The 23,214-nt window shown below is 42.1% G+C and overlaps 1 protein-coding gene across 8 annotated transcripts in view; it reads right to left on the bottom strand.

The window, feature by feature from the left end:
* The window catches only part of RYR3 (ryanodine receptor 3), a 484,911-nt gene that overhangs the window by 13,964 nt on the left and 447,733 nt on the right, over window positions 1-23,214 (bottom strand). For 5 of the 8 annotated variants that reach the window (XM_070503827.1, XM_070503868.1, XM_070503843.1 and 2 more), the window contains exons 80-93: window positions 22,967-23,043; window positions 20,384-20,457; window positions 20,108-20,125; window positions 19,603-19,683; window positions 19,079-19,167; window positions 17,974-18,102; window positions 15,602-15,706; window positions 13,786-13,867; window positions 11,803-13,133; window positions 9,857-9,915; window positions 8,956-9,127; window positions 7,736-7,822; window positions 6,268-6,468; window positions 2,740-2,870 (exon numbers count right to left, since the gene is read on the bottom strand). In XM_070503827.1, coding sequence (XP_070359928.1) covers window positions 2,740-2,870; window positions 6,268-6,468; window positions 7,736-7,822; window positions 8,956-9,127; window positions 9,857-9,915; window positions 11,803-13,133; window positions 13,786-13,867; window positions 15,602-15,706; window positions 17,974-18,102; window positions 19,079-19,167; window positions 19,603-19,683; window positions 20,108-20,125; window positions 20,384-20,457; window positions 22,967-23,043 — 2,636 coding nt within the window. The remainder of the gene's footprint in view (window positions 1-2,739; window positions 2,871-6,267; window positions 6,469-7,735; window positions 7,823-8,955; window positions 9,128-9,856; window positions 9,916-11,802; window positions 13,134-13,785; window positions 13,868-15,601; window positions 15,707-17,973; window positions 18,103-19,078; window positions 19,168-19,602; window positions 19,684-20,107; window positions 20,126-20,383; window positions 20,458-22,966; window positions 23,044-23,214) is intronic. The other 3 variants (XM_070503852.1, XM_070503860.1, XM_070503874.1) reach the window with 2 other exon arrangements.

The following is a 23,214-nucleotide window of genomic DNA, read 5'->3' as shown; positions in this document are numbered from 1 at the left end:
AGAATCTAAAATAAACAAAACAAATAAAAATCAAGCCAGGCTTCCTCTGTCCACACTGATATCTACTTTCTCTTAAATCTTTTATAGAAATGGTCTGTAACTTACAACTCAGCCATAGTCATATTTTGTCATAAGTGGAAAATTCCACAAGTAATGCCAAAGGGCCCTTGACTGAAAGCTTTGGGGAAGACCCTTTCGCAGATATTATCTTACCTTGGTCTGAGTATTCTTGTCTCCTGACTAGGTATGTAAGCTCCTTGAATGTAGAAAACATATTTTTACTTGGTAATATTCCTTAAAGAGTGGATCGGATGAAAGAACCTTCTGAAGGGAAATGCATAAATAAATGATACATCTATATATGAACGGTCAAGAAAAATAATATAAGATTCTCACCCTCTTTAGAAATCAGGGAAATGCACAATGAGATGCCATTGCACACTTACCAGATTAGCAAAATTATCTGCTGACAATAAATGCTGGCAAAGAGGCAGAGAAGCAGGAACTCTCATACAGTCCTCCTTGGAATGTAAGTTGGGACAAACATTTGCATATCCTACTATTCAGCAAATTTCTCTCCTGGGTTTCTACCCTAGAGAAACTCTTTTATTTGTGTGTGAGGTATAGAAATGTTCATAGTAGCACTGTTTGTAATAACCCCAAACTGGAAACAGTTGAAATATCTACTGTGAGGAAAATGGATAAATATACAATAATGTACTTATATAATGGAAAATGCTACAGTTTTGAAAATGACCAAGCTAAGGCTACACACACCAACACAGGTGAGTTCCCAAAGTAGTGTTGAACAAAAGATTCAGATGACAGACAACACAGATAGTATAATTCCATTTATACTTTTTTAAGAATAGTCAAAATGGAACAGTATATCTAGAGACACGTACCTAAGTGGTAAAACTATAAACTAAAGCAAAAGAATGAATATCACTAAAGTCAGGAGAGTCGTTACCTGGGGGTTGGGGAAGACACAATTAAGGAGGATAACATCCGGGATTTCAAAGATTTCATCAATGTTCCATGTTTTAACCTTTGCAGTTCATTTTATTATTATACTTTAAAATATACATACACACTTTATATTTTCTTCTATACGTGTATTTAACAATATAAAAATATTAAAAAAGAAAGCACTCCATGATATATGGTTAACTGAAAAACCAGGTTACAAAGTACTACATGCACTATAATGCCATTATCATGAAAAAAATTAAAGGTTCACTGATCGAAAACTTTTTAAAGAGCTACTTATTTATGCATTTCCCTACTCGTGGACACTTAATCCATTTCAAATAAAAAATTTTGGCAAATACCCTTCTTGGGATATTTTAGCGTACTTATCTCATTATCTCCTTAGGATAAATTTCTGGAAACTGAACTGCCTTTCTACTAGGACTCTTAGGCCATATCATCTTGGCCACAGACACAAATATTGTTGATAATTGTGGAAAGCTTACCAAAGAATTCAAGTATTTAATAATATCCAAAACGTCTGTACTGTCTTGACAAAGGGTCAGAGACAAGGCTCAGTAGTTCTCCTTATCTTTCCTTATTTGAAAAGACTGGCAAGGACCTGCAGGCAGGGACACGCTTTTGATTTGCATGCTCACTTTTCTTCCTAAGCGAAGAGTCTTCTCTTTCTAGAGACTGTTAAAAAAAGCTGAGTCATGCCTTGGTAGAGCTGCCCCTCTCAGTTTCCCTGACCATCTTTGCATAAGGAGCGATTTTCTTTCCCCAGGGGTCAGAGCCGTTGGTTCCAGATGTGCACATTTTAAGTGGCACAGCTCAGAGTTTCAGTCACCTTTGTTTACATATCTAGCCCTATTTCTTTATTTTTCTTTTAGCACATTAATTTATCCCCAAGTCTCATTTTCACAATTATGAATATGCTGGCATCGAGCATTACCCTCACCAGTGGTGATGGCCGTCTTTTGAACAGTTGAGGAAAGGGAATAACTAAGAGCTTGATGCCTACCAAGTGCCAGGCACTGGGCCAAGCGTGTGACTACAGGCATGAATCCTCCTAGACTGTAGGAGGTGGGATTCACAGCCCTCTGTTACTGAGGAGGAAACTGAGGCTTCGAAGGTGCGATGACCTTGCAGAGCTGATGTAGCATCCCACCTCTCTGCCTCTAGAATCAATGCTCTTTCCCACCACAGTACTAATTATACCAAGCGCTTACCAACAAGGCCGGCTTTACTCCACGCATCTTAACATCCCTGCCCAGATGGCCCCCCTTTAACTGCCCATGGAACTGCCTGTCAGATTATATTGGACGAGTTCTCTTACCAACCCGGCTATTTGTTTAAGGAGAAGACTTTGAAGATGGTGATGTTACAGGATTGCTGTGCCATATGGGGACTTCGGAGAAGCTGATCAGCTTGATCTCTGAACCCCTGAGCCAGGGAAACACTCCATATGACTCGAACACAGAAAACTAGATTAAGTAATATTGGACGGGGCCATCTGGTCTTAATTAAATATGCTCAGCACTTCCTGATAAGATCCTCTGTCCCTCATTAAAGGCAGAGAGAAACATACATACAACTGTTTGAGGGGCAACAGCCTACTTTATTGAAAAGGCAGGTGAGAAAACAAGTGCCAGAAACCAAAGGAAGGTTTGTATTCATCGGTCTCCAAGGCTGGTGAAGAAGGTGTTATTCTATTTACAGCAGCGACACCTTTTCCTTTTTAGGGCGGGGGTTGGAGGGGTTACTTACGGAGTGTTGATTACCAAGCGGTCCCATTGTCCCTTGATGTCATCTTCAGATGGCTGTTCAGTGATATACAGGCCATCGAACTCCAGCTTCCTGGCAATTTCTTTTTCCCTTTTGAAGACCACCAGAGGAACCTAGGAGTGGGAAGACCCTGCTTCCTCAGGACGGCTTTCTAATTAAAGCGTCCTCTCCCAAGCATTTCTCACAAATTAGCCTTCCAACTTCAGGGCCGCAATCTCTTTGTGGTGGGATCCTTAGGGTGCCTAGTTGTGGGTCCAAAGCCAAATAAATCTCTTCTTGCTCCTTTGGCTAATACACTTCCCTCTCCAAAAGCTGATCTGATGTGGGCCACCCTTTAAGATTTGGGTTAAACAGCTGATATTAATACAAACTGGACTCCTTGATCCATCCTAGCGAGAAGGCCATATTTATTTATTTATTTATTTGTGAGGAAGATTGTTGCTGAGCTAACTTCTGTGCCAATCTTCCTCTTTTTTATGTGGGACGCTCACACACCGTGGCTTGACAAATGGTCAAGCCTGGTATGTGAACCTGCGAGTCCCAGGCTGCCGAAGCAGAGCATGCTAACTTAACTCCTACACCATTGGGCCATCCCTGAGAAGGCCATATTTATATGAGTCTCTGCACCAAGGAGTTAGGGCTCCTGACTCCAAGTGGAGCTGAACTAAGACTTGGAAACAAGAGAAACTATTCTGGAATAGATTGGTCAGCCACAGGAATACCATGAAATGTTCCAAAACGCTTCAGTGGCTGGGGTCATAGTCATCTCGTGGCTTTGAAGTTTGGTTAATAAAACATGGTTTGATAGAACATGAGAGCTGACTGGGCTCTGGACATAGTCTTTCAGTACTGAAGTTTTCTTCCTGAGATTCTTTCCGAGAAGAGCTCCTGCCAGGTAGTAGCATGCTTATTTGTTCCCTCTGTCACTCCCTGTTCTCTTACAGTTGTAACTGTCACTTTAGACTAGATATGGTGGCATGGCTGTAAAGACCTACCACCAAAGAGGTAAACAGAAAAGGATGGGAAAATAATCCACTCACCCCAACCATCACCAGACACCCACACTTCAAATACGGGACAGAGTTAGGCAGGTCAGAGGATACTACTGAAATCCCAGGAAAAGAGAAGTCCGAATAGTCAGAGAAGCTTAATTTAGACAGACCCAGGGCTTCTCATTCAGCTGGGAAGCCACTGGGTACCGGGCAACACCCTTGAGACCTTGGTCTCCAAACTGTTTCTTCCATTAACTCTTTCTCAAAGCTCATGATCTCCATATGCCCCACACTGCTCCTTTATTTCCAAGACAAAAAGACAAAATTTAGATAACGATTTGCATAGAGTTAACTCATGCTCTTTTTTTCTTTAAAACAACCAAAGACCATTGAGGAAATAAAAGACCAACAGTAGGAAGGTGCCAAAGGCTAATAGTAGCCCTTGCACATGGTGGGGAATCCAACAGCGCTGCTGTCGGTTAATGGACGGTGTGGGAGGGGAAGCAAGGATAAAGCTATGCTGCATTTTGAAATGACTCTGAAGGACAATAATAACATCAAGTTTTAGAGCGGGACTGATCTCTGGGATTTGAAGCATTCCCCTTCAATCTTCTAGGAGTTTGCGTACCCTCGTAGTGGGACTTGTACATTTTTATTCCTCAGATAGTGTTTCTCTTTTGAGTTCTCTGGGTCATCAGTATATCTCTACCCCACGCAGCAAGCTGAGCTCTAGGATGGTGAACTAAGGAACGACAGCTGACACAGAGAGGTCACTATGTCTGGTGTTCTGAGTACTTTTACACATATTAATTCATTTAACCCTCCCAGCAACTTTCAGGGATTGGCGTCGTTATTACAATACTCATTTTTACAAATGAGGAAACAGAGGGATGGTGAGGTTAAGCGGCAGAGCTGTGAGTCCAACCCAGGCAGCCTGACTCCAGAATCTGCGCTTTCACTGTCACAACGGAGTCCTCAGTGTGGCTTAGGGCTCATGATCTCTCCAGCGGAGTAGCTGGACTTCCTATACGATACTATAGTTCACTGGGGGAAATGAGGACCACAAGGATAGGAATGTATTTCCTGGACTCTTCCCAGGGAGAGGATGGCTTGGTATACAGCCAAAGAGACTTCCTACGAAAGAGAAGTAAGAAAAAATGTAATGAGGGGAAAAAAATGTAGTATAGTAGAAACAGAATGAGGCTTACAGCACCAAAAATAGAATGACTGAAGACTGATGTAACTGTAGTAATGTCTGAAGATGGCCCCATTGAACCAGGCTTCCTGGTTTTCATGCCCTTGCTTGGCCTCCCTCACCCCCTGTGTAACAATGAATCTGAGCTGACCCTATAACTTGCTTTAACCAAGAGAATGCAGTCAAAATGACACTGTGCCAATTCTGGGCCTAAGCCTTAAGGAGGGCTAGCTGCTTTCATTTTTGTGCTTTTTTTGGAAACCCAAAGCCATAATATGCAAGAAGTCCAACTACTCTGCTGGAGAGAGAATGTGGAGACGCCACATGGAAAGGGAGATGCCCCGAGTCTACATGACCCAGCCTTCCAGCTGTTCCCTTGCCAACATGCCAGGCACGAGTGTGTGCCATCTTGGAGCGTCTATCTCAGCTAAGCTACCAGATGTTTGCTGATGTGGCCACTTTTGTATGGAGTAGAAGAACTGCTCAAATGTGCCCCATCAGTCCACGGAATCAGAGAGAGAAAACGGTTGTCATTTTAAGCCACTAAGTTTTGGGGTGATTTGTTATGCAGCAATAGATAACACAGCTACTCATCAATAAGTTTTCTTCTGATATCTCGAATAGTTAAATTAACTATTTTTGAATAAGTTTTGAATTTTTGAAATTCAATATTTATAAAAATTCCAACATCAGTGAAAAGATTAGAAGAACCTCTCATCACTACCTCCATGTGTGACTTAGCCTGCTGATTCTAGGGGTTTAAAAAATTTTTTTTTTGTGAGGAAGATTGGCCCTGAGCTAACATCTATTGCCAAACTTCCTCTTTTTGCTTGAGGAAGATTATCACTGGGTTAACATCTGTGCCAATCTCCCTCTATTTTGTATGTGGGACGCCACAAAAGCATGGCTTAATGAGCAGTGTGTACGTCCGTGCCCAGGATCCAAACCTGTGAACCCCAGGCTGCCAAAGTGGAGCACACAAACTTAACCACTATGCCACTGGGCCAGCCTCCTGATGATTCTAGTTTTATGAAATTCAGCAAGAGGTGCCTGAAGTGGGACCCCCTAGAGCAAGGCTTCTCCAACTAGAGTTTGAATGCAGATCACCTGGGGATCGTGTTAAATTGTAGATTCTGATTTAAAAGGCCTAAGGTGGGGCCCAAGATTCTGAAGTTCCAATTAGCTCCCAGGTGATGCCCATGCTGCTGCTCCATGACCCTCAGTCTATTAGCAAAGTGTTAGTGAACAAAGGGCTGGCTGGGTCCAGAAAGGATGCTTCCTCATTAAAGCGTCAGATTATATTCAGAGTGGCCAGCAACTCACCTTCAGGCAGTAATAGCCCACCACACAGACTAAAGAGATGATGGTGTGGATAATGGCAAGGGCCCGCAACGTTGGTGCCATATACCCAGTGCTCTCCTGTAGGACAAAGAACACCATCGCTTCTTCCTCTTCCTCATCATTAAAGGAATTCCACAGGTTCGCAACGTCCTCTGTCTCTTCTTCTAAAGGTTCTTCAGTGACCTGGCCCAAGACACACACTCTCTCATAAACATCAGAAAGAGCCCCTGCCACTGGGCTCTCCACACATATTTTATATCTCTAGCATATGCTGTGCAAGTAGCAGTGACTCGGTATTACTTGCTGAGTGAATGAGGTGTTGGGGTAACTCATTCCCAGGAATCCCCAGTATCTCCAATAATTACAAAATTTTCAAGAGACAAAAGCTATCTCTTGAAAAAAAAGGCAAAAAATTAGAGAAGTTTACTACATATTCTATAATCCCCATGCTGCAGGAGGCAATCTCTGAAATGCTGTGGCATGGGAGGAGGCTAAGACACAAACATGCACACACATAAGTGCAGACACAGTACACATACGGTGCACACACACACTCAACATTTTCCACTGTTTATGAGATGTCATTAACTTTCATGGTATCAAGTGCCATTCTTACACAGACGCTCCCAGGTCTACAGCTTTGAGGCATTCATCCTGCAGCTCCAACTGCCTGCTATCTCCACCTAAATGGCTGCCTGCAGTCACCTCCACCTCACCTCCACCTCAATATGTTTAAAACCAAGCTTGGTCACACCCCGCTGGAGGCTTCTATTTTTCCACTACAGGTAACAGAAAGCCATTAGTTTGTCAAGTGGAAGGTGGACATGGACAAAAGAAAGTTTTATAAAAATTAGATTGGTGGTTTGAAATAGGAGGGGAGAGAGGCAAGGGATAGAATAGCCAGTTAAGGACTTTGTCAAGGACCCAGAACCTATCATTCATTAATTCATTCCACTAACTCTTACTATGTGCCTACGGTGTACAAGACCCACTTACCAATGTTCAAAACCTTCATTTATCTCAATCAGTCCTTCTTTTCCCACATCCAGAAAACAACTCCTGTGAATTCTTCCTTCATAATTGTTCTAACATATGGGCCAACTATAATGGCTCTCTGTTACCTCATTCCTCAAGTTAAGAACTGTATTTATTATTCAATTTGAAATACCTCATAGTTCCTACTAGAGGGTCTTAGCACAGAGTAGAAGCCCAATAAATATTTGAAGAATTAAGTAAGTAATGACTAGAACAACTCTGAATTATGGAAACAGTGCTCTCACCAGCTTCCCTTGCAAACCATCTCTCTATTTCTTTTTTAGAAGCTAATGTCTTAGCAATTTCCTTAGATATTAGAATTTTTGCTCTCATTAAGAGCATAACTTCTTTTACATTTTCTTTTTTTCCCCAATATATAGTATATTTAGCAAATAGCCCCTGAATGAAGTATCACCTTGTAAAAGAGCAGGATGAAGTTGATAGCGAAGGCTACAAACAGAGCAAGGAACCTCAGGTTGTAGAAATTCCTGGCCAGGTAATGCTGAAAAGAAAAGGACAGGCAGAAGTAGAAGAGCTTTGGAAGGGAAAGGGACCGCCCCTCTCTCACACAGAAGGTCTTTTCTGGTTAGAAGTTCACACAGGACTAGTCCTAGTCTTGGTAACCACTCTTTTAGGACAATCCTGGCCTTCTTATGACTTATTTGGGGGGGGCGACCAGAAATGTTGATTTAAAAAAATTGCTTAGAATGATGCTCAAAGGAACTCTGCTCTGGCTTATCCCTCAGGGAAACAAATGCCTAAACCTGCCACCAGCAGAGGACTCAAATCCTGCTATGAAGGTACTTGTGTGTGTGTGTGTGTGTGTGTGTGTGTGTGTGTGTGTTCGTGAACACTCCATTCAGGAAGTAGTCTATTTGAAAATTTTGAGTGATTTAGGCCCACAGAAGACCTCTGCAGCTCCCACTCTGAGTGCAGCCAGACTGTGGCCTAGAGTTCTTGTCCCTTTGTAAGTCACAGCCTCAAAACCTCTCCCTCTCCCCTCTCAGGAGGCCCCATTCCCATTCTCACTGCCACCTTCCCTGGAAAAAATCAGCACTCGAGGAGCACTGGAATGGTGGCTGCTTAGCGAAAGCTTTCAGTCTCTGCGGAGGGGGCTGGTGCTGGGGAAGGCGGTGTCCTGGCCATCGGCAACTGTACCTCAGTGGACAATTTGTCAGAGAAAGAACATTACAAGCTGTGCTGAGGGCTGATTGTGTGTGGAATAATAAAGCTTTTGAGGACTATGTGAGAACTTAACCTAACAAAGAAATATTCTTCCTGCATCCCAAATGATCAACTATTTCTGAACTTTTGGATCAGGATCAGCTAAGTCCCCACCTAACACACATGAAGGACCAGCTAGAAAGAGGTGTTCCCACTCTCCTCGTGAGAGCACAGGTCAGATACTGCTGGGCAGAGGAGCTGGTGTGCTTGGTTTTTTCCAGGTTACCCCTTTTTCTTTTCCTCCAACACAAAAGGAACAGGCAGATAAACAAGAAGAGGAAAAGAGAAGGAATGAGAAAGATAAGGAAGCGTAACTAATCAAATGGTGAAACAAAATCAATGGGGCCACTTCTCTGAGGTCAGCCTGGGCCAACGCCTGCACCTGGAGTGGGCCAGGGCCTGAATGCTTACCAGTAGCTTGGTCTGATAGATTTCCAGTCCTTTAAAGAAATTGGCCATGAAGGCTTCAGGCTTCTCAACTTTCTGGCCACACCGTCGCTTCTTCTTCTTTGTCGCTTCGGCCCACAGGGCCTCGGCTTGCACTTCTTCTTTGGCTGTATCCTCCTTCTCTCCATCTTCCATGCTGCAGGAAGAGAAACCCACTCAGTAGAGGGGGACAGAGGGAGGCCTAGCTCTGACAGGGAGACTCAATTATAGAGAAATCTGGGCTGAGAGAAGTGGGAACTACAATTATTCCTTGAGGGTGGGAACTTTAGGTTTTCATCACTCCACAGTGCTGGGATATCAACTTCGTATTCACAAGTGGTGCCCACTCTGATGAGCCATGGTCACCGGTGTACATCAGTTATACACAAGTTTGTAGTCTTCTTCTGAAATTAGGCTTAGCAACTTTTTTCCCTTCAGAAAAGCTGTCCTTTATTTTCTAAGCCTTCATGGGAATTAGTGATAGTACCTATTCTTCTAAGCTTGTGGTAAGAGTTAAATGAGATATTGTATAAAAGAGCTTATCACAGGGCCTGGCATGTAAAAGGTATTCAATAATTATTAGATATCATCAGCAGCAGCATCATATGAAGACACTAAGTGTGAATGTTTGATAATTTGTTTGGCCAGATAGTGAAACTCTGATCTACTATCTGGATTATAAAGTTAGCAGGATTATTAGAATGTGTTTATTGTATAGCTAGAGTAAAAATAAGTGTATCCAGAGCTTGCACAATATCTGTCTTGTATTAACAGAAATCAAGTTTTCCATTTACCATAGCAATAGAATAGTGGATGCTATCAAGTAGATGTTATCTAGAACTATCTACCATGGCAGTTAGAGTGGTGGATGCTACCAAGAACTTACTCTGCCTTCTCAGACTCTACTTTTCCTTCTGCTTCATGTGCCGCTTTCATCTCTGCTGCCTAGACAAAAATAACAATCAGTCAAGGTTTCCTCGAATAAATGAGCTCATGGGGATGAGCCATATTGGCCATTTTCATCTCCTTGGTCACAAGTCCCAGTGGCTTTCTTTCTTCACGCTTCTGCTTTTCTCAGGATCACAGAACATAAGTGTCCTGCTATATATGAAGCTACTCTGGAGAAATACCAAGACAAAGATTTCAAACTTGAAAACTCAACTGCCTTGTTATTATTCAACTCAGAGAAAACTTGTGCTAGGACATTGTCAGAGCCCCAAGGCAGTGGTCCTACTGCTCCATGAAGTCAGGGACAGACAGAGATCATACCAGATCCAATCCAGAACCCACTTCCATAAGACAGGATTCTTGCCTTGTCTTCAATTCTCTTACCACCACCCTAGTCCCTCTGATGACCAGTGTACTTAGAACAAAATTCAACCTCCTTACCAAAGCCTTGTTACAAGGCCTGCATGATCATGGCCTTTTTCTCCATCCTCATCTTGCACCACTTGACTTGTTTCTTACACCCAAATCTCTTTCCCTTTCCTGGGACATTCTAAATCCTTCAGTGCACCAGGACCTTTGCAATAGCCATATCCTCTGCCTGGAGTATGACTATCCTGGTGTTTTACATGCCTGCCACCCCTCAGGACTTGGTTCAGATGACACATTTTCAGAGGTCTTCTTGACCATGCTAGTTTTAGTAGGGCCCACATTCACTCTGTAACACATGACCTTGTTCATTTATTGTAGCATGTGTCACAAATGGTAATGACTTTATTGGTTGTCTTCTTCCATTAGAAGTTAAGCTCTATTAAAGCAAAAATGTCTCTCTTGTTAAGCAATGTATTCTCATATCCTAGGAACATAGCCTGGGATGTAGCAACCTTATTACGTATGAAATTCTGTCCTAGGACCTGGGGCCACACCAGGGAGCAAAACAGAGTAAATAAATTAATACTGTAATACTGTAAGAATGCCTACAATTCTGATGTTTCCTTCCCTGACTCTCCAAACCAGGTGAGAGTTCTCTCCTACACATTTCCATAGCATCTAGCGTTCTGCCTTCTTAACATTTTTCATGCCTGTAATGACTTGTCCCATATCTATCTTTTCCACTAAATTATAGGGACAATGCATTTCTCATTCATCACTGTATTCTCAGAGCCTAAAACAGTGACAAGTGCATATTAACTATTCAATAAATATCAATGAAATGAAGAAATAAAAGTTGTCCACGGGCTATGATCTCTTCACATTTCTCTCTATACTCTCTTTAATGTTAGAATGATGCTGTGAGTTGGATGTTGCAACAGAGGGGAACAAGAACTTTCCAAGGCCAAGGGGCTCTGAATTACTGCTATTTTATACACTTAACCTAGTAGACTGACTTGAAGTTGAAATTGGATGATGGGTGCCATGAGAATAAAAATGTCCCAAGCATGATAAAACTCACTGGGACACTTACAAAATCACATGATATCATCTGGGTCTTTTGGGACGCTGCAGAAGTATTGTCTCAGAAGAAAGTTCTCCTCTTATCCTATACCTGCTTTTCTACCCTCTCAGTTCACTGAATGAACCTGTGTACTATGAGAACTAACCTTCTTTCTTGTATGGAAGCAAAGGTGAGGGTCACAGACCATCCTGTTTGAACTCTACAATGCAAACTGAAAGACCATGCAGCAATTACACACTGAGACAACCATCTAAGTCTCCTTCTCCCCAGACACGGCAGAGCTGGAATTATAAGATCAGAGTAATCACAGAAGAGCTGGTATCTAATACAATGGTGGCTCCTAGGGAATTGGTGTCCACACTGATTGGAAGTTACAGTGGCAAGCCTTTTGCTGAGGATAAAGAAAGATGATAGAAACAAATTATGCTTACCTGTGCTTTCCTTTTCTTCTGTACAGCACTCTCTAGCGTAGGGGGTTCATCCTTGCCAATAATCTCAGAGAGGTCACCCAAACCTACTTCGGGCCCATGCTTTAAACCACTTTCTTTCTTTGAGTGGTATCCAAAGAGATCTGACATAATATCCGCATCTCCTTTCTCACCCTTTACGAAGTATACCAGTTCAGTTGCGATACCTGGCTCAGTCACTTCTGCCCTCTCAGCCTCCAAAGCATCATCATGGATACCAAATTGGGTTGGGTCAGGCATGTCACCCAGGATCTTGGTCACTCTGATGTTCTTTGCCCCTTCTACTAGGCCCCCTCCAAACACTGTGTTCCAGAGGATCTGAAAGATACCTCCCAATATGGTGAAGAACAATTGGAAGAGCCCCACGAACAGCGTCCAGAAGAAAGAGAAGAACACTTTCACCAGCTCCTTCACAGTCATCTTTTTCACCTTCCTGTACTGCTTCCTGAGGTTCTTCAGGGTTGCCCTCTTGAGAAAGTTGGCAACATTTCTCCTCACTGAGGCACAGGCCATGGCAAATGCAGAGACAGACTCAAAAGACCTGTCATCCTCCTCTTCACCCTCAATTTCTAACACATAAGAAGAATCTTCCTCTGCCTGTTCCTCCTCTTCTGGCCTGTCAGCTGAGTCAGACTCAGAGATTTGAGATGCTAACTGCATTTCAAAGATGGTATCCTCACAGAAGTTCACAAACAGTTCCATTTTTTCTTGCTCTCCACCTTCATTGACAACATCAAAGATGAACTGTCGCTTAGATTCCTTCACTTGGGGCTTCTCCCATTGAGTTCGACTGGATTCACTGATCTCAAAATAAACACGCTCAATTTTCTTGGCCCCACCCATAATCTCAATGCGTCCTAGGTATGGTTCAAAGTAATTTAGCACACTTTCTGCTGGGTCCAACAGACTCTTAAGGCGAGAATCATTCGGCATATGTTCAGAGAGATTTGTCAATAACACTGCCACATTAAACCCTATGTCCTTGGCTGGTTCATGGAACCGGTCTACAAAATCAATGTAATTAAACATGTCATTCTCATCAGCTTCTGCACACGAAAGGAGAAAGTCAATCTCCGACTGTATGTACTGTTTTTGCCCTTCCATGGCCTTCTGGAATTCTTTTTTGGAGATAATGCCTTTACCATCTGGGTCATATTCTTTGAAGGTGTCTGAGCTGGTTAAGTCTTTAAGTTTCAAGAACATGTCAAAGAATTTCAAGATCATTTCTACATTGGTAGATGACTCTACCAGTGTGTCAACCATCTGCTTGCCAATAGTTCCATTTACCACATTCCCTGTGAGGCAGGTTCAAAAAGACATACAAATATATAAATAAACCCAAGCCATCACATAACTGGTCAGGTAGCTATTTTTAGAAGACTTATGTGCCAAATCAGTCAGCTGTTTTCTGACCGTGATGATTTGGAAATGGGTAGGAGGGAGCAGCAAGCCATAAAGACTACACCACTAGGAGCCAAGGGGGAAAGAAACAAAGGGAATAAGGAGATGGCCACACCAGTGCCTTTTATCTGGCCTGGGGCCTGGGAAGTGGTTTCATGATCAGATTATTGGGGACACATAGGGATAAGTGGTGCCCCTCTTATCCCCTTAGACCTAGGAGGGTGCCCAACTAGATGGCTGGCATACACACTGGCAGCCAGATGTACTGAAAAGCAATGGGGAGAGGGAGAGGATAGGGAAGAGCAAAGCTTGGAGGTTTTCCCCAGTTCATTCTGGCTTTCCTATTGATATAAAATGAGTTGGTTTCAGGCTTTGTCCATCAGACCATGTGCCCCTCACTCATTTTTTGTTTCTGAAAATTTGCCTTTCTAACCAATGCCAGATGGCATCAGTGACCTGCCAGAAGGATAACCTGCGTGATTAGTACGGTTAGTGCTTGGACCAATTACAGTTGTGTGAATGCCTAGTTATACCAAACAGCCCAACCTTCCAGGAGGGACAGAAGCATCACCACCATGTCCTGAAGGAGATCCAAGAGTTCCTTCAGCAGCTCGATCTGACTGGAATCCTAGAACAGAAACAGGAGATACCCCTGAGCTATCTGATCCCTCAGCAAAGTACAGGGCAGTGAGCAAGAAGAGCCTGCTCTGGAAAGGTCAGGTGAAGGCTGCCTCAATCTCGGGAATGAGCTCCCTTCTCATTGTGAATGTGATGTCTCATCATCCACCGCCTGTAGCATCAGGAGGCTCACTGTAGCAGGACTCGTCCATAGTGCTCCTTTACAGCTTTCCTTTTATTAGTACAGTGTGGTAGACACACACTTGTTGTCCAAAACTACTGAACAATCCAATCCACCAAAGAGCTGTTAGGGATCTCTAGTATTTATGTGATTGTTTTTTATACTGGAGAATTACCAGTGAGCTTTTGGGGAATACTATTGCAATCCAATTAAGGTATCAGGTTATAATCGCCCAGTGGGTTCTCCTTTCTTTCTGGATTAATTTAGGTTCTCCTCATTCTAGTTGGTGGTGATCTGGGTGCCACTGGTCCCTTAAAATGTTATAGTATTGAGGCGATTCCTCTGGATGGTTTTGATACTAGTCTGTTTGGTTTGAATTTCAGCATTGCAGACAGGGCACTGCCAGGTTAGCTCTGTGCTTTAAAGTCCTTTGAAGTCACAGAAGGAAAACAAACTTTGGAAGATCTGAGGTGGGCAATCTGAGGGGGAGATTGAAAAATGCACTATGGGCCACACTTCTTTTACAGACTCTCTCACAAGGACAGTTCTTTGTTTGGCCCTTCAAATTTCAGAGGGATTTCCCCCCCATCTTTGGGGGTGTCACAGCTATACACAAAATGGAAGTGTCGAATACTAGAGCTGGAAGCGACCTCAGAGGTCATCTAGTCTAATGCCCAATATTTTACAGATGATGAAACCAAAAACCAGAAAGAGGAATTGACTTCCTGAAAGCCACCAGTGAGGAGGTGGCCGGGCCAGACTCTCATCTCTGGAGCCTCTCCACTGCACTGCCCTGGCTAGGCTGACATAGGAGTGGACGTATTACCGCTGAATCAGCAGCCCTCCCAAGAACTCTCTCCTCCCACAAGGCCAGAGTCAAAAGGGGAAAAATCAAAGAGTTAAATAGCACATTCCAGAAGAGAGGAGGCAGGTGTGACAGCCTTGAAAATTTTAGATCCACATTATTTAAATTAATGCTGCAAATGTTACTCTAATCAGCCTGAAACGCATCCTGAAGTTCTCCCTCACGTGTTACCATGGAGAGAGGAGATCGACTACTCCATACACTACATTTATTTGTTCATAATAAATGCTCTGAGCGATTCTGATTCATCTTGCCAGAGAGATGGGGAGTGAGAAGGAAAGGCAGAGACAGGGAGAGGGGGAAGCAAAGGTGAGAGAGAAGGGATATGTGAATTACGGAGACATGCAGACATTTGACAGTTCAGACAGGGCTGGTAGATGGTGATAAAGTGACAAAACAGTGACAAGGAAGCAAAAAGGATTAGCACCATAAAAAGCAGTGGGGAGGCAATTATGAAAAGGGTAGGTTGGTGGGACACAAGGAAGGAAGCTGCGTCCATGCAAAAGCCTGTCTGGGACCCCCCCTGGAGGCATTCAATCCTGTCTCCCATTTAGACTTTCAGTTTTAAAAATGAGACCTAGTCTGCATGGCTTCTCAGGCCTTTTGATCAAGCAGCCATATCCACAACGGGAATACCAAGGGGTGGGAATTGACTTAGCATTCACACCAACAACACATTGGGGAACGGGCCACAGTACCTGAGAGAGTTTCATCTGCATGTTAGCAAATACATGGAGGAAGCCGACCACCGCATCCCACAGCCTACTGTGAGCCAGGCTCTGCTGGTTCCCAATGCAAGGGCCCTATGGAGAGGAGGACATCCTTAGTTCACTTAAACATCATGGGCTGCTCTGAAACTTGTCCTCATAAGGGCATTTGACATCAGCTTACATGAACAGACAGCTTATTCCAAAAGTCACATATTTTGTGCTCAATATTTTCTCAGGATATTACTGGGTTTTTTTTGGTGAGGAAGATTCAGCCTGAGCTAACATCTGTGCCAATCTTCCTCTATTTTTCGTATGTGGGATGCTTCCACAGCATAGCAGATGAATGGAGTAGGTCCATGCCTAGGATCGGAACACGTGAACCCGGGCCACCAAAGTGGAGCATGGAACTTTAGCCATTTGGCCATGGGGCTGGACCCCTTACTTTCTTTTTTTTCCCCCTACCCCTGATCAAAGGAAAAACCACTAGGAATTTCACAGTCTGGTGATTTTCAGAGATTTTCTTTTAGCCTCAGAATGCAATCTTCAAATAATATCTTACACTGAACAATATTATTGAAACGAGTGAAATGCTCTGGTTGAAGCAGAACTGAAGAGCACTCCTGTCTGCTCTCCCCCATACCTCGGCCTAAAAGGAGTTCTGAGGAACTCAAGGGTTCCGTGGAGCACACTTTGAAAACCAGGCCCTGGCCCACCTATTGTTTCAGGCAAAGCTATACATAAAATGCTATGACCACATGGCTAACTAATCAAGTAACAAAATCTGAATAATATTCCTAGGGTTCAATTACTTTTAGGATTTTCTTATCATCAACCTAAACATCAGGTATAATACCATCTCTAACCATCTTTTCTGAAAGCCAAATATAGGGAGACGACTTCATTACCGGGTTGTATTTTCCATGTTAATAACCTTTCCCATTTTTGAAGATCATTATTGAACCAACGTTTCTTATCCTTAACTCTTCCTTATAGTTTATTGTTTTCTACCCTTTAATCAGTCTCCAAATCACTCTTCAAGAAGAAATTTCCAAAAAGAATACGGATATACCTCAAGTTCTAGAAAAGGCTTGGCAGAATTCCCAGGGAAGAGGTGAGCAGGAGAAACATGGCCTGCATCCCTAAATCACGTGAGCTTATTTAAAACTCACTGTTTATGTACGTTTCGTGTTTGATCTCTAGAAGCCTCTAGATCTTTTTTGGAACAAAACCGGTTGTTGAAAGAAACTCACATTCACCAAAATAAGCTTCTCCTTTACTTTTGGGTTAAGTGCTCCATAGAAAATTCTGCAGATTAGGATGGGTTCTGCAGAGAGCAAATCAGATGCTTGGCAAATCTGTTCCATGATCTTCATGGGTATTTCACATTCTGTGAAACTTCAGATCAGCCACTTGTTCCTAGGTTTATCTCTGGGTGTTCTTACAATCCTTGCATGACAAGGATCCATCTCTCCCTTAAAACCTTCCTTTTCAAGCTGATAGCCTTAGTTTTGTGTTTATTTTAATATGCAAATATGATCTGAGTGTGCCAGCTGGCTCATCATATGGATCTTATATTACATCTCAGAGGGCTGTGATATGGCTAATGATTTTATAGCAAATGATGCCTGAGGATGCCCTTTGCTCCTTTTCATCGTAGCTAGACCACTGTAGGCAATGAACAGAGAATGTTGTGAGCAGAGAAAGAATGCTGTGAGATCCAGACACTCAACATGAAATTCACTTGTAGATTTGACTGCCATTGCACATGGTTCATGTACTTCTGAAGTTACCTCTTCCATACAGTTAATTTCTGACGAATTAGTATGATCTCACGAAATCTGGTATCAATCTCAAGACTCAAGATAACATCATTAATACCTTTTTCCCTCATTCTATCAATCATTTCTCCACCCTTACTGAACACCTATGATGTGCCAGACATAGTGCTAGAAATGAAGAATTTTAAATTGAATAAGAAATTTTCTGTCCGCAGAAAGTTTTCAGTCTAGGAGGGAAAGCAAAATGTAACTAGATAAATGCAAATAAAGTGTGACAATGCTAAGAAGAGGTCACAGTAGAAGACAATAAACTATAGCTTCTCACAGAGTGTAGGCACTATTGGTTCTTATTTACAGATAAAGAAATATTGTTCTTATTAAGAGACAAAGAACCAATATTGAAATATTGGTTCTTAATTATAAAGAAATAAAGAAATTTATAGATAAGGAAATATTGTTTAGCATAGGTAAAGATAAAGAAATAAATATTGTCTTATTTATAGATAAAGAAATACTGTAGGGAATACAGAATATGGAAATGTTAGAAATGTTGTCTTCAAGCATGCACTGTGTGGCACACACCTGGATGTATTCCGTAAGAGAATTGAAAATCTGCTTCGTGACCGCCAGAGCTTTGGAAAAATTGTGCTGTCCAGATTCATCAATGATGTCCTTCCCTGAATAATACCAGTAGAAATCACTGATTGATTCCTAAGAACAAACAAGTAGAGGTTAGTATTTCTCAGACTTCAGTCAGTGAAGCTGAACTCAATGTTCAGGAAGAGGACAAGAGAACATCTCTATGACCTCTTCGTTATGACAGGAGCTGGAGCTGGAGACTGTGAAGAAGCACTGAGATATCTGATCCCCAGCATCTTTTAAGTACAAATATCCTTCTGCAGGGAAGAACAGATAGGAGAGACAACAGCATTCACCCCAACTTGGGTGGCTATGATATAGAATAATTTATTTACAATGGAAAATGTACATTAAAGATTATAATGATTACCACCCAAATAATCATAACAACAGCAGCAACATAATAGCTGACACTCTAAGTGCCAGGCATTGTTCTGAGCCTGTTACATATATTAAACCTCTCCATCTTTACTACCACCCTAGGAAACACGTGCTGCCCATTGTATAAATGAGAGAATGGAACAAAGGGAGATTAAGTAGATTGCTCCAGGTCACAAACTGCTAAGTGGCAGAACCAGGATGAAGAATCAGCAAAGAGAAAAGACAATCCTTTTTTATGTTTGTGGAGATTTCCTTGATAGAATTTAGACTTTCTTTCAAACAATTAGACCAAGTGACTCTCAACACTAAGAACTTGTAAACTCCTGTTCTTCCTACCACTTTCTGTACCTCTTTTTCTTAGTGAAAACGCTGGTCTCATTCACAGACAGTTTTATAGCTCTAGGGCACTGTGGCTAGCTTCTCACTGGCAAAACTAAAGTAAACCACCATTTTGTAATATAAGATTTGGTATTTAACCACTTCCCCCACTTCACTCTTCAAACACACTTTTTAGGTATTTGACTGCCCACAGTGTGTGGACATAGGTCACAACACTTTCCTTTTTGGGGCTTGACTGTATCTCGGGCCTTCCCTGAGCCTGTGTATGTGTCTTTAGCTTTCAGAAGTGTATGTGAGGTGTGCCACCCTCCAAGGCCCTCCCACTCACCTGCAGACGCAGAAGGTAGTCCACAGTGCTGATGATGACATTCACGGTGGTGGTATTGCCCATCTGAGTCCGCAGGAAGTTCTGAAAGTCTGAGAACACCAGGGCTGGGTCAGAGCTGGTACCTGTCACGCCTAGGGAATTAGTCACACCCTCTTGACTAAACTCAGAAGCGACACACTATGTGAAAAGCCTTACAAGGCACACTGCTTGGGTCTTGGCACATCCTGCAGGTGTCCCCGTGACACCAGAAACTGGACCTAATGAGCCCTGAGCAACTTGACAGATAGGATTGGGTGTTTAGATTCACCAACTGAAGATGCTGGAAGCAGCTTAACCCCAGATGGCACTAAATCACTTTAGCCATGAAGCTAAAGATCACGTTACACGGGGTTTCTTATTGAGGAATGGATTAACTGTTGTCCTTGAGTTAGCAACTGGTTGTATTAAATGTGGCATCCTGAAATGAATCATAATTTTGCACCTGAATGTTGTTTTCCCTTGACAAATCAATCTGTTCCACTTACCACTGTTATGTCCTTCACAAAGTAACTGTAGGAATCTAAAGAGATCTCGTGTAAACTCGTCATTCTGGAGTATTTTTTCACCTTCAAAACACAGAATACTGGTGAGCATTTGTTTAGCTTCTCAACACAGAACACCTTCCAATGCCAATGACTGCAAAGATGCTAAAGGAGCTCTGTCAGAAAGGTTTGGAAAGGGAACTTTGGATGAATGGGGACAAACCCGATTAACTGGACGGGAGGCTGCAGAACACAATTACCAACAAAGCTAAAACATTTGGCCCCAGGATGCATTTGTAAGGAAACCAACGAGGCTAATGGCAGCAATGATTCACAGCCCATAACCATGCTTTGCAGATGGAAGACTCTTCCTTAATTAAGCATCAAACTTTTGAGTTAAACTCAACATGCAACCACCAGGCCTAAAATGTGTCTGCACTGAGGCAATTAAATAAGATCCCTTAGGATTCACACACTGTGGGAACTCAGGTCAGAAACTCAAACTTACCACGTTCACGAACAATGACTGGTGATAAGAGAAAAACAGAGAAATCCAAAGTAAGAAAACCATAAACACCGTGACAAATTGTCTTTCGTTAAAACTGGCTCTATGAACAAATTCAGCCTGGATGCTGGCTTTATCAAAGCTAGGGATGGAAATATTTTGCTGAAATGGAGCAAGTCCTTGCAGATAAAGCAGGAATAAGCAGGGGCTCTAACCAGAAATAGTTAATTAAGACTTTAATCAGGAAGAGAGTGGCCTTCACATTCATTATTTACTTACGTGTTCCTTCCTCGGTAACCATCCCCAGGCCTTCAGCTTTGTTCTGCCTCTCAAATGCATTCAAATCAAGGACACTTGTAATAGATGAAAGAAAACAAGGTTCAGGGCTACACACGCTAGGAAAATGGATTTTTAATGTCAATGTACCTATTGACTAAGAATATCCTGTCATTGTATTATCATAAATGCACTAACACATTATAGTGTGGTTGACACCCTAATGGTTCCCTGGGTTTGTGCCAGGCAGTGTTGTCCAAGGATGCCTATGGCTCACAGACCTTGTCACGTGCATGGAGAGGAGTCAGAAACACTTATGATGACTCATTTTTTGTCCAGTTTGAGTCCTTTCTTCTGGATGAAGATTTAGAAAGCCTTTCCAAATAAAGAAGGAATAATCTGTTTCTAAGATTTCTCAAGGGAAAGTTTACTTTAAATTGCACTAATTAATGTTGACCTCCCACATTTACCAGGTTTCTTTGAGAATCACAAGGAATTGCGATTTTTAGTGTTTAGGATGAATACTGATGGAGAAAGCTACAAACTTCCAGATTTCGCCATACTCTTAGAATTCTTGCACCATTCAGGAGCCAGTGGTAGCCAAGATTAAGCTTTCTAGAATCAATGGTGTCCCTAGCTGTTCTTGAATCTGTGACAAGTTGGCCTTCATTTTTGTCTCCACTTTCCCCAAGCTTCCCAGTCACAGCCACCACCAAATCCTACTTAGCCAGGAACCCCTAGTACAACCACAAACTTGATAATGAGGACACTGTAGGATCATATTTCCAACTGGGGCTCACTCAATTTCTCTGGTAGGGTCTAACTCCTTCCTAATCTGAAAGTTTTCATAGAACATAAGAGCATACTGTCTGACAAGAATATAGCTCTTAGGGATGCTTATGGCTGAGTCCATTAAGACTCTGCAAAACCTTGCCTTCCTTTTACTATTGGGCAAGGGAAATGACTGTCAGATTGGAAAGACATTGGGTGAAAACCCAACATCCTTTTTCCCCTTTTAGGGAGTTACACACATTCTGCAATTCAGATGAATTTAAAAGAGAAAACAGTGAGAATTCCTATTGCCATCTTGTTGGTTTTCCCCAATCCTGCTGTAAAAAGGGGCTGCTCAATAACACAAAACTATCCTTCTACTTTGGTTTTGCTGTCAAGGGGGGATAACATGGAAACAGGACATTTGGAAACAGGACATAGCTGCTTTGAAGCAGCAGTTCTGATTCAGGAGACAATCTATGCACCAGACATTGCTGACCCTTACTTCATCCCGAAACACCCATTTCAAATGTTTTAATTTCTCTAATGCTTAAATATTTTACAAATATGTATTATTTTTATAATCAGCAAAAAACCATTAAAACATCTTAAAACTTCTGTTAGAACTCAGCCTCTAAGGGTATGTCACCTATCCCTCCAAGCCATCACCATAAATGAGTTCAGCAATATTAAATATTACAGACCAAGGGAACTCTGGAAATTTACTTGAGAATTTGATGAGCAATACAGAGCTGAACTGCCTTGATTTTTGCCATCTCTGAGTCCACATGTACTATTTTAGCCTCAGTGAGTCTTGTCTGGCAATATTACATTTTCTTTTCCGGCGAGAGGTAATAAACAAGGTGGCCGTCGGAGGGGGAAAAAGGAGCTGGGAACAAGGGCTTGTACTGCAGCTTGAGTATGCTCCCCGCGACTCCAGGGTATCCCACCCAATCAAATAAGGTGAGCAAAATTATGAAGTTCATCAAAAGAATGCCCATCCTTCAAATTTACAAATGGAAAACCTAATGCTCCATTTTTAAGAATATTAATTGGAGGCAAATGAACTAGATAATTATTACTTTGATTTTTCTCAGAACGAGATGCAGACTATTAAAAATACATGTGAATCTTAGAGAATAAGCTGACACTTTTCTTATATTGTTGGCTCATTTCTGAAATGGTAACCTTACGACTTTTGGTTACGAATTATTCATTTGTCAGGGGGTTCAGCCATGAGAGGAGGCTTACACAACTTAGTAATATAAATGGAATGCTTAATGCTTTGTTTTTTAGGCTATGTCAAAATGTTCCCATGTCAGAATGTACCTTTGTCAAAATGGATGTGTCAAAATATGTACCCACCAAATACCTATTCAGGCTCAAAGACTAGTTAAGGACAAAGATTAACCAAGTGCTTAATGGGTCTAATGAAAACACAGCCTTGAGTCATAGTGAGGTATTTTTCCTCTTTTCCATTCTTTTCAGGTTTGACTTTTATGAGCATGTGTGTTTAGAAGAAACTCAACATGCATACTCAGCTCTGAGGAAAATAACAGAAAATGAAGTAAGGGCAATTAAAAAAACAAATAGGGGTTGTGTGTGTGTTTGTGGCTAAAGGAGATTACATTTTTCTCTCTGAATGCTATTTGCTGGAGGAACAATACCCATCCTCTTAAGCTTTCTAAAGTAGGTCACTCCTCTCCAATAATTCCATGATAAATCAGTTTATTTTATGGTCCTCCCCCCACCCCCCTTTCCTGTGAATAGTGAAGAGTTTTAAAAAAATGCTATGGTTGGTTTTCCCATATTTACCTGCAAGACTGCATAAGACCAGAAAGGCTTTGAAAGAATCCAGCATCCTTTTTTTCCTTTAGGTAATCTAGCATTTTCTGCAAGGGAGACACATTTTAAAAGGGAAAACAATGAAAACTACGTACTGACACTTCTAATTGTGATGGAGAAATGGCAAGTCCCAGCCATGCAGGCACACTGAGGCAGACCCAGGGCAGAGCCACCTGTGGACTCAAATCTTCCATGTGCTTGAGCCCTATCCTCTACCT

Source organism: Equus asinus, chromosome 2 (assembly GCF_041296235.1).
Source record: "Equus asinus isolate D_3611 breed Donkey chromosome 2, EquAss-T2T_v2, whole genome shotgun sequence".
NCBI classification, from domain to species: Eukaryota; Metazoa; Chordata; class Mammalia; order Perissodactyla; family Equidae; genus Equus; species Equus asinus.
This window is presented reverse-complemented; position numbering and strand designations above follow the sequence as displayed.